Source organism: Haliaeetus albicilla, chromosome 10 (assembly GCF_947461875.1).
Source record: "Haliaeetus albicilla chromosome 10, bHalAlb1.1, whole genome shotgun sequence".
Lineage (NCBI taxonomy): Eukaryota > Metazoa > Chordata > Aves > Accipitriformes > Accipitridae > Haliaeetus > Haliaeetus albicilla.
In genome coordinates, this window is record NC_091492.1 from 11,481,268 (window position 1) to 11,493,317 (window position 12,050).

Consider the following 12,050-nt stretch of genomic DNA (forward strand, 5'->3'; position numbering starts at 1 on the left):
TGCGCGTCCCCTTCTATAGTTACATTGCTCTCAAAAATCACTTCACAGTGATTTCACTTCACAGTACTACAGTCAGCAGCTGGCATTCAAGAGGTTTGTGGCAGAGAGAACAGAGGTACGACAGGTCAAGATGAGGGACCAATAATGAGAAAATAGAGAAGAAATTGCACTCGTTTTGAGAGACCACTAGAAATTCCTTCTCTTTCAGGAGCAAAGAATTAACTTTTCAATGTAAAGTTGTACATTCTTAGATGCATTAGAGTACTGCCTGCCTTTGCTGTCCGTATGTCTTTCCCCTCATCCCCAATCTACTGGCCAATTTCATTCAAATGTGGCCAATACCACCAGTTTTAATCTGTAAGCTCTTTTGCATCTAAGTATACAAAAATAAATTGCAAAAGCACTGAAGGGACTGGTTAATTCTCTGCTTTCCACAACACTGATGATTCATTATTTCTATAGTTTCAGCTGAGTGGCTGCTTTCAAAATTGGTGTGCAGTTGGACTAAATAATAAACATATTAAAGTACAGATTGTTTAGTGACACGGAAACAAGCACTTAATAAACCTGGACACAGAAATTAGTACTTAATGTAATTATTTAACAGTTCTCTGCATTAGGGTTCAGCTCCTTTAGAAATGTTAGTAATACTTTAAAATATACACAGTTGTGTTCATTGTACAATGAAGATGTCAATTGAATAGACTTTTTATAAAGCACATATGTAGTCAAAGGAGAATTTCAGTGCATATAAGAGCAAACATAGTGACAAAACCTCGGTGCACAGGGGCATTATTATGAGCTGGAGTAACTGCACTGGCATTTGTCTAGGCTCTAAACAAGCCTTCATTACAGCCTTAGTCAAAGAGAAAGTGACTAAGTAAATCAAGAGATCTTTTGCTTTTTCTTACTTCTTGCGTGCCCCTCCTTTAAAAGGACACCACTATTTCAGCCCACAGTTTTTTAGTTTTCTTATTGATGTGGTCTTCATGGCTCTTCACAGTTTAAAGTTAGTAGCACAGGAAGATGGCGTGCATATGAATGAAAGTTACGAAAAGTTTAATGGAAGTTAAACACTTTAAAGTATTTTATGTTTCTTGCATGACTCATTTATGCATCTCTTATTTTACATCTCTATGACACACTGAATACCATATACAAGCAAAGGTAGATTCAGAGGCATGTATTTGCAGGAACTGAACTTTTGCCAGAATTTCTCATTTTCATATTTATAGTGGTATAGCTGGTAGCAGAAGTTGGTCTCAACTTTAGCAGAAAATTTAACTCCATCCAGCTGGACCCTGTGCACCTTGGCAAAGATCCCTGCATAATCAGTTAATTGGTTCTTGGACGTGTTTTTTTTAAGCAAACCCCTTTTCTTTTTTTTAAACAGAAATTGTTAATTTCAAAACAGCCTTCGTTAAAAAAATTACATACCTTTGTTGAGTCAACCTCTGTGAAATATGTAAAACATGTTAAGGATATAAGTACAAAATGTTGAAAAGGAAAGAGCTCATGAGTCAAATAGAAATAGAAATGCTAACCTGGTGTCTGCTGATGAACTATTTCTTCTGGATCCTGCAGGTGAATGAAGACGACGAGCCCAGCTGCTCCAAACAGCAAGATGAAGGAGAACATACATGTCAGCCTCATAATTATTGTTCTCAGATCAATCCAGTTCTGACCCAGGAAAAGAACTGCACGTAATCTCCAGGACACTCTTCACTCATAGTCTCATCCTCTCATCTGGAAGTCTGGCGTAAGACATCTACAAGAGGTAAAAAACCAAACCCCTAAAACTTAACATATAGAACATTTATTTTTTCAATGCAGATTAGTAGCTTTAAGTCCTTGTTTAGACAAAACAACTGATTTCTCTAGTATTGGTTTGGTACAGTTAATTGCAGTCATCCAGTCAATTTCTGCCCCATCGGTTCATCTTTAATTCTATGTCACTGTTCTTAACATGTTGAAAAGACAATGTAGAATATTGTTAAAAAGCACAGTTTGGGTAAAACGGCCATGCCGTGGCTGCAATTTGCACAGAAACCCCTCTTAATAGTTTGCTTGCTCCAAGTGAAGTATGTGTCACTGGTTAAACAATATGAAAATCATAAGGTGAGATAATGTGGGGGAAACGATCACAAGAGCTCGCCTTGCATGTCAAACATGGGAAGAAGGATGAACAACTGGCAGCTGCCTGCTTCACCCTTGATGAAAACAGTCGAACTAAAACGCTGCTCCACAGGTCACCATGCCGCCCGTTGAAAAAGCTCTGCAGGCATATTGATTTCCAAGGGAAATACTGGTCACAGTGCTTGGACCTCCTTTTTCTGGCTTGCAGAAAACATGAGAAAAGAGCTGGGCAGCAAGTGGGCTGTCTCTGCAGAAGGGACGGGCATGGCTGCCTCTCCTCCCCTGGGAACTCCCAGCAAGTTCCTGCTCTCGGTTCTGCGAATTCTCACTGCTCGCTCTAACACTTGCCGTTACCAGCAGCAGCCCTAGTCCCAGATGGGCACGTTGTGTGTCATTCTAAACCCCTCGCTGAGCACAGCCCTAAGGCAAATAACTTCACTTTAAGCCCATGAATAGTCCCACTGGAACCGACGTCGGTTCTGGTAAGATACTAAGAAAGAACGGGAACCAGAGAGGAAAACCATTAGCGGTGCCACATGGCTTTATTAATTAAAACAAATGCTTTTGCCACACAACTACGCTGGTCCTGTGTTTGTCAGTAACACGAAGGAAGGTGCATTAGAGCACAGGCAGCGGAACTGGTTCCCAAAAGCGTAACCGGATTTCTTATCAGAGAATTACTGAACACAAGGGCTCGGGCTGGAGATCAGCAACAGGTCGCAGGAGTGGCCATCACTTTGCTTTTCTCATATTTCTAATTGTAAATGTGACCTGGTCTAAAGGAAGGTTTTTGAAGGTGGTCTTTGTTTACAAAGGAGGTTCTAAGTACAGAAAGACTGTGTAATATTAGCTTGCAGGGAGGATGTGTTGTAGAAAGATGATGATTCAAAATAGTTATGCCAAGAAAAGTCTTTAAAGATTTGTTTTCAATGTGCCTGGAATATTTGGTGTCACGGTCAACTTGTTTGCTTTTCATGGTTTCCATAGCAGGTTTTTAATTTTCTGCAGTGTACTGGAATTCTAAATTTCTAAAATACACCAAAGAACACTGGTTTTGCAGTCCTGATGAAGTAATTTCTGTGACTCTGATTGATAAGGTTATTTAATGGGAACTATGTTTATTCAGCTTGTAAAGCAGCCGGAGCTCCAGGCCAGGAACATTGGTGGATTCTTGTATCTTAAATGAATGCAGAGTGCTAAGTTCTCTCTATACATAGGCGAATTCGGCTTTATTTTTTGTTAAAATTATGGCAGACATTAACTGTGTATTTTTATTACTTTTTTGCCTTAAACCTTTCCCACCCCTTTAAAAGTAAAACTAAAAGAAAATGTTGCTAAGTTTTTCAGCACTAGCAAAGCCAAATCCTTATGGATCCTTGTGCAGATCCATCTGTGCCTGTTGTGTGCATGTGTATGTAGTATGGATGGACTTTTTGCATATGTATTTATTATATATATATATATATTTTTTTTTTTTTAAAGGGTCAAATACTAACTCTAAAGCCCTAGGGGAGTCAGACCAGGGAAGGAGGATTAGCCTTCAAAGCAACTGTGTTACAGTTCCAAACACTGCTGTTATAAGCAAACAATTAGGGAACATGAACCACCCTCTCTCTGGTTCACTGCAGAATTTGTTTTCGCTACATAGTCAGTGGTTTGGATAAATGGGTACTTCAAACCAAATCCACCTGTGGCAAGGCTGGTACCACACCAAAATCACACCACTATTTTGTAAAACCGTCCAGTCAGTCAGAGCTTTCTAAGAATTGTATTTGATCACCTAATATAAACATTTCCCTTTTTGTAACCTATTTATGCTCTCTGCATGCCCATGGGGAGGAGGACACTGCCACCCCAGTTTCACAGGACAGGCGTGAGGCGCGTGTCCTGCCCAGGGTTATACGGAAAGGCTGTGACGCAGCAGAGAGCCAAAGGGTCTCCCAGCCCCTCGGCTGGCGTCGCTGGCCCTGCCCTTCTCTGCTGGGAATGCCCCGGCAGCTGGTGGGATAGAGGGCTGGCAAGAAATGCATGATCATAATTTGAGAGAGAGCAGCTTAAAAACTTCCACTCCCAAATAACAGGGGTTTTATATTTGCTTAATGCTGAGTTTTAAGGTCATTTTTGGAATGAATTATGCCCTTAAGCAAATATGGGTTTCTAAAACAATTATTATCAGCTTAAAATGCTAAACCGTTTTCCCTGGGTTTGATTTGTTGAAATGTTTTTGTTTGAAGTAGAGGCAGCATCAAGAAAGAAGATCCCTAGCCAGTTTTTAATTAGTGCGAGAAATGCTACAGCAGCAGTTTTTAACAGTTATGATGTTTACATTATTCCACATCCTATAGGACAACTGTGTTCAGGATCACATAACTTTTTAGATTATACATTACAGTGTCTTTGGGACACCTCAAGACGTTAAGAGCAACGAAAGGTAGATGAAAGCATGTATTGAAAGAAGAAAAGGCCGCATGTACTTGCATTAACTCTAAAGAAAAGCTGCTGCTTGTTGCCTGTTGCCATTACACATCTTCGCAAGCGGTGAATACAGAGGGAGTCCAAGAAGGAAAGAGAACCTCTTTCCTCTCAACAAAATTATTACCTCTCAACAAAACACAAACTTCAGATATCTTTAAATTACGGGTCTAGGCTTTCCCCCTCCCTATTCTCCTGTAATTATTTTTCAATCAGTTGACTTTAATTAATGTGTCCTGGGAGAGCAAAGCTGGTGAATGGGAATGGCTGTTTTATACTTGCTGAGCATGTGTTTCCTGAGCCCTCCCAGGCTGGTCGCCGAGTTCCAGGAGCAGAGGAACTCTGAAAGCAGTTAGCACTGACTGATAAATGTGAATGAAATATCCTCATTAAGGAAACATTTGAAAATATCGTTTGCACGCAAATCACATCATTTTAAAGATGGATGAGATGAAAAACCTATAAAAAACTTTAGTGGAGCATCAGCTAACAGTTTCTTCAGGCAATACTTCCTCAGGCTTGTGAGGGAGGGGGATGCTGTAAGTGGGAGCTTTGGATTGATCCATGCAGAGCCTCAGCGTCTGGGAGGCAGAATTTGGACGGATCCATAGTCTTCAACTTACACTTTGGATTTGCAGTCACATACTTTAACTGTGCTTCTCACGTGGGCAATAACATATTTTTATAATTCTTATTAGTATTACTGAGAGTGCAAGCAGGTAAGGTTGCAAGCAGCTTCCAATCTAAACTCCATTTTCAGCTGCCCTGAACTTATTAAACAGATGGAGAGAGGTTCAGTAGAATGTGCAATAATGAATTGAAACATCTAACTTTTAATTTATTCTCCCTTTACACATTTCCGTGGTGGATAAAACTCCTAGGTATCAATATATATTTTGCTAAGCTTTCCCATTACCATGGTATGTGAATGCTCTGCCCTTGAAAGCAGCAGAAGTATGTGTATACGTGGATAATAATTAGCACTCAGATAGCACTTTCCAGTTCAAAGACATTCATTAATCACCATAGTACTCCTATGAATTGTGAGGTGAGGAAGTATTAGCATTGGGTAGGAGAATAGGTGTTGCATCATTAAAGCAAGCCTTTAAAGGAAAAAGGTGTACAGTTTTAGGTAAAAACCATCTAAATATGTTTGTGGAAAACATTTGAATATTATAGCGAAATTTTCAGGCACCAAATCTTTTATTTACAAGCACAGAAGCAGGACTAATCCCCCCCTGCTCCCAAGCAGTACTGAAAGACACTGCAAACCAGTATGATGGGAGAGATTTATTTAACCCTTTTAACAAGAGTAGCACCGAAAGTAGTGCTTTGTAGGTCTGCTTTTTTGTAATCACCACCTGGAAGCCTAATGGCCAAACATTTTTACTGTGAGCAATTTGACATTATGATGATGGATCAGTCCAAGAAAGACAGAGAGACAGTTTTCTACCAACGTCTCTGTTGTTTGATTCCTCATCTGAGATGGGTCAGCCAGGCTGCACTCAGGGTTGTGTCTGACAGCACGTGGCTGTTTGTTCATTCGTGAGTTTTGCGGACATGATGTTCTCTCCCTTGTCTGTGTGAAGAATGGCATTGATAAGATAATAATCTAAGGGCATGACGTAATTCTTCGGTAGAAACTCAGGGGACTGCCTTTGGTCCACCTAGAACTGGATCTTTCCCTAATAGTAGCCACGCTGATGCTTCAAAGGAAAGTAAAAAGAAAAAACCTTGCAGAGCAAAGCGGTAGGATAACTTGCCCGCAGGAAAAGGTCTGTCGATCTTTAGTTTAGGTCCCCTTCTTTTTATGTGGGTAGCATATCTGAGACTGGCTGTCTTGGGAAACTCGATGTCAGGGTATGCAGCTCTCACAGCACTACCAACAATTGCTTTCCAAGAGCTTGGTCACTCCCAGAGAACAGGAGGGACGGGGGGGGGCACAAGATAGCTACAGCCCCTCCTTTCTCTCTGTTGGCTGCTCACAGGAGCCCTGCAGAACCCAAGCTACCTGACCCTCCGTGCAATTGGGTGCCCGTGTGCTTTCACTCCCCTGCATAGCTGGTGACCAGCCCAGCTAAATTAGCCTGAAAACGAAAGGAGCTGTGCCAAGATGAGAACAGAAGAGGCTCTTTTCCTATGTGGAACCAGGGGAAGGGAAGGACCAAGGTGGGCCAGAGACCCCGTAAGGCTCCTGCCCACTGGAGGGCACCCTTATACTCTCACTGCCTGGGGCTTCACTGCAAGGTGCCGATGCAGCTCCCAGTGAATCAAGGAACGCAAACTAATGCCAGCATCAGGTTTACATTACCATATACATCAGCGAGTCAACAAAACGCCCAAGTTCTTTGCAAACATCTACCGACCGCTAAATTGGACAATTACAAATCACTTGTGAATGAATGTAAATGCCTAGTTCACATGTACACAGTAAACTTCATTTCTCATCCTGCGCAAGCTTTAGTTGATATTCCTTTAGCTGAGAGCAGGCTGCCGGTTCAGAGCAGAGTCAAAGCCTACTGTTTATTCAAAGGAGGGCAGCAGTATGCAGGTATCTTTGCCTTTTGAAAGCAGGGATTGATGCGTTTCCACCAGGTGCTTTGTGTGCTGTTGAATAACCAGGTACTAAGCAGCAGAGATTAGCTTGGGCATGGGCTCCCGCTGCTGTGGTTGTACCATTCTTGGGAGGCAAACTGGGATGTCTCCACCGTGCTCTGGAGCTCTCTCTGGAGGTATGGGTCTGTGCAGCACTGTCTGGGCTCTCTGCACGGAGAAATGTGGCATTGCACAGGCACAGCCTCAGTGGTGTCTTTTATCTTTGATAAACTGTCCCCAGTTAACGGCATGCATTGACTGGTAGTATTGCCAGTTCAGAGAGAGATGTTTATAAATGCAGAAATATTTTTATAAGTCAATCTTTACCTGATAGAAATAAAAACTACACATTAAATTTCAGCACTCCTGTAGCTGATCTGGGGAAGTTTAACTGTGAGCTGTTGGCAGCTGGGAGATGTGATGGGTTTTTATCTTCTACTGGGTTTTGTTTTGTGTGTTCTGAAAGGGTGCTGTAATGGAGCACTTACTTTATGTGTTATTAAGATAATTTTACTTAGATTGTGTAATATAGTTATAGACTGGGATAGTGACAGTGGGCAATTAGCTGAATAGAAAAAAGGAATACTATTACTACAAGAATATAAGGAAAAGATTTGCTATTATTACTGAAATGATCACTTCTAGAAACATTAGCTGTGTTTCTATGAGTCGTGTGGACAACGGCTGCTTCTCATCTCTGAAGCTGAGCCAAGTATGCGTTTCCTTGCTTCAAAGCACTTACAAAGACAAAAGGCCTTCAAACACAGGGCACTAAGTTTTCCCATCACTCAAGTGTCCACTCTCTGCTTTATCCCTGACTTCTAGATCAGGCTTATCACGACATTTACAGAAGAAAAAAGGATTTATAAACATTATTCATATTCACCAGTAAACTAACTTTTTGTAGCAGTTTTACAAATGCAGGCACTGTACTAGAAGTGGAGATATTAAAAGTCATATTATTCAGTAGCTGTCAGCACTTCTTGGAAATAGGAAATGCAAATGAATCCCAAGTATTATGCCCCAAATCTTCTAGCTTCCTTAGCATAGAAAGAAGTAGGAAACTACTAATCCTGTGGCTGCTTCCATTCACCAAATGTTCATCTTTGGGTGCTGGATTTTCTGTCACTATATTCTTGCTCATTTATCAATAGAACAAAAACTTTGATTTTCCCTGACATGTGGAAAGGACAAATTTGTTTCCAGCTGATATTTCAAATCAAAACATTTTGTCAGGCTTGCTGCAACTTCATAGGTAATTATGTTCTTCTTTGTGTAGTAACAAAAAATAAGTGTTCTAAAGAAGGGTGAAATAAGAAATTTTAAGTTGAATCTGTTCAAAATGCCCTGCCCCTGAAATCTCCCCAAAATTCTTTCCTGAAAAGATCTGGATTCATATTTTTCCTTCATACAGGGAAAGGAATTAAACCTGCTTCGATGAAGTCACCGGTGAAGTTAAAGGTTCCTCTGACTCTTGCAAATCCTTGGAAATCAGAAGTGAAGTACTGGAGTGGAGAGAGGTGGCTCAGCCTTCCCGCCTCTCTGTAATACCAGCCAATGTCCGAAGGATTTTGGTGACCCTTCGCATCCAGGTAGCTCCGAGGGGTATGTCCTGAGCCGCCTGTCAGCGCTGCCAGATGCACAGACCAGTTTAGCAGTTTGAATTCAAAAAGAGAAAGCCTACCTGCCTTGTGTGATTTTAATGCAGCACTACTTTGAGCTCTCAGTTTTCCTAAGAACCACTTGCGGAGGCAGGAATTGGCACTCAGGTAAATCAGACCTACTGACCTGCCTGATGAGCTGGCACCTCTTCCTCCGTGCAGCTTAATTAGTCTCTTCTGTGTCCCAGCGATCCTGAATGAACATGCTGAGCTGACCAGCTCTGTTACGTGCCACCCAGCGCACCCCATCAGTGTTGTTGGAAATTAGGCAGAACTTGTTGCCTTTTAACAGCTCTATTCTCCAGTCGCTGATGTCATTATGCGTCTTGGCTTTTAGAATCTCCTCCAATTATGCAAAATGGGGATTTCTAGACATGATGAGAATCCTGAAAATTATAGGATCCTCTTTTGCTCACATATACACGAATCAATATACTGTGAAGAGTGGGGAAAACGGAGTTTAGAGTCTTTCTCTTATTCTGGTGGAAACTTGTTTTCTCAGGTATCAGTGGGTCCAGTTCTACTCTGTTATGCATATCAGTTTTGTCCTTTGGACCTGCACACTGCTAGAAGGTGTATTAACCCATATAACGTGCCAAAACCTGAATTTTGGCATAACTGCAAAAAGCTATGATATTGTTTTATGTGGCTGAAATCAGAGTGATAATGTATGACCCCTTTTTCCCGTTCCAAAACCCCCAGCAAAGATGCTAAAGCTGCTCCTCTCATTTCCATCACAGTTGCAATGGGAAGTGGGCATTTCTGGTTTCCACTTTCATCTACAATTTAAGACCAAAAGGGACACCACTCAGTAAACAACCAAAATAATCCTTTCAAAGTCATGAAGATTTCTTTCCTATCTTTTCTGGGTGCAAATTGTAGCAGGAGTCATGTGTTACTAATCTCCTCAGGACTGCAGCAGGTCCTTAGCAAGTTAATACACGCACCTCGCCAAGATCCTCGAGGGGTTATAATACTATTCCTAAGCTAAAATATAATCTCTAAAGCAGTTTGCATTTGAAATGAAAAAAGTTTTCTTTATGTTGTTTCAAATTAATATCTCAGAGGAGCTGTACAGTGACAGTGTAACTAGTGAGTGTCAGTAATGAACTTGTCCAGCTTTCTTCCACGCCAGAGTGAAAGGCACACGATTTGCACGGCAGATCTCACACGTAGGCAGCCCAGCCCTCCCAGGCTCTGCCTGACAGCAGGATTTATAGGGATATTGTCCCACCTACAATATTTCATATAGAAAACTATGCTGAAAGCAATGAACTCTCTTGTAAAATACAGCAGAACGGTTCCTAGTTTTTCAGGCGCCCACTTGGTTCTAGTTAGAGCCCCGTTTGAAATGCTTCTCTCTCCCTCCAGTTGCCTCAATCTCTCTTCCATTTAAAGTAACTATCACGTTTTCAAAGGGTTTTTTAGATGACCGCACTATCGTATGACAGTGGTGGTTGCACATCCCTGAAATACTCTTCTTCTGTTGTCCTAAAGGTGCTTCATTTGTCTCTTCTATAGGTCACCTGGCTATCCTGCATAAAAATGCCTTCTTTCAGAAGATACAATGCACCTGGAGTAAGCTGGACTTCCAAAGGTACCAAACAAGTAATTACCCCAGACGTATTCCCTCCTTTATGTCAGTATGAAGCAAATATACATTGGAGTTTGCTTTTATAAATTAATTTTTCTGCGCAGTTTTAGATGTGTTGTGGTAAGGAGAAAAAGATGACAGAACTCAAAGATTTTATGAGCTGCTTTTATATATATGATTTAAAAAAAAATAAAATATATGTATATAAACTTAAACAATACGTTCCTAGCCATTGGGTAAAAGTTTTATTCACGTGCCAAACTTCTGGACATCATGAGATTTTAAGTAGTTTTTATAACAACAATTTTGAGTGGCTTTATGTATATTTATGTGTGGGGCCCCATCCTCCAACATTACAGCTTAACTTTGTGCCATATGTAACAGGGTTCATGAAATACAGTGTGGAGATTCATGATTCCTCAGTGTTATTTCCTTTTCCTAAAAGACAAAAGTCTGGGAGTCATAAGCAAGAAAGAAAACCAGGAAAACTGTGAAATGGTCCCTGTAAGCTAGGAATTGGAAACCTTTGTCACAAGTGAGAGTGGTTTTAATTCTGCACTTGCGGAAGCAAAACAGCAACATTTCTGCAAAAGCAGAAAGAAAACAACCCCCTGGCTCACACTGTGTCTAGTTCATTGTGATGCTACTATGGTTACTTCAGGAAGAAGAAAATAGCACTCGTAACCTTGAGATGGAACATTTTGCTGTGGCAGTGGAGAGGGTTCCTTTATTGACTCAAGCAACTTTCGTAATGGTGTACATCTGACTGTTTTTACCTAATACTGGCTCTTAATCCTTCTAGCCATGATGACTAATTTGTTTCTTATTGAAATTTTACAAATGCTTTCTCCCTAATGAAAGATCACCATCTGTTTAGTCAAGGTACTTTTTCACTTAGACTGTGCCCATATGTCAGAGCTAAGTTACTTTCTCTTGTTCTTGATTTGGGCAGTTGAAACACAGCAGATAACTGAAAGGAGATATTCTGTAAGTAGGTCTAGCTGGAAACCTAATTTTTTTTCTTCTCTAAATTGCCTCTTACATTTTCTTTCCAGATGAAAATTTTCCCCCAGAATATATTGCAAAGCAAACCGAAACAAATATTTGCATTTTATTTTGAGGTGCAATTTCTAAACAAAAGGAAATAGAATTTTTATTTTTAATTCAGTTATCATGTTACTGCAGCATATAAAGGGAAGCTGTGCTGAGTGCTGAAGGGTTAGCTGGCTGGGTGTGCAGAGGTGTAGCTGTGACATGCTGCCGCCTGGGTGGGCTGGCAGGTCTGAGGCAGGGACTGAGCCCCTCCAGCTCACATGCCATGTGGGACCGAAGGGAAGATCTTCTGCAAGCTGAGAGATCTCCTAGGTGTGTATTAGGGAAGAGAAATACCTGGGTGCTTTGCCATCACTTAAAGAGGAGTCAAATGGTTCTGTGTAATGGTGAGTGAGGGAGAATACAAGTGGAAGCTGGTGGAGTCGCAGAGAGGCAGAGCTGTGACGTGGTCTGGAGTTTCCTGGGGAAGCAAGCTGAGCGTCTGGGGTAGATGGTGCCTGTTCAAAGGCAGCATGAGGGTATGTTTACTGGTATTATAG

General features: G+C 41.2%; 1 protein-coding gene across 3 annotated transcripts in view; it reads right to left on the reverse strand.

Moving 5' to 3' along the window:
• Positions 1–12,050, reverse strand: part of CHST8 (carbohydrate sulfotransferase 8) — a 191,084-nt gene that overhangs the window by 143,943 nt on the left and 35,091 nt on the right. For 2 of the 3 annotated variants that reach the window (XM_069793479.1, XM_069793478.1), the window contains exon 2: positions 1,545–1,768. In XM_069793479.1, coding sequence (XP_069649580.1) covers positions 1,545–1,653 — 109 coding nt within the window. In that variant the 5' untranslated portion in view covers positions 1,654–1,768. Of the gene's footprint in view, positions 1–1,544; positions 1,769–12,050 lie in introns of those variants that run through there. The other variant, XM_069793480.1, reaches the window with a different exon arrangement.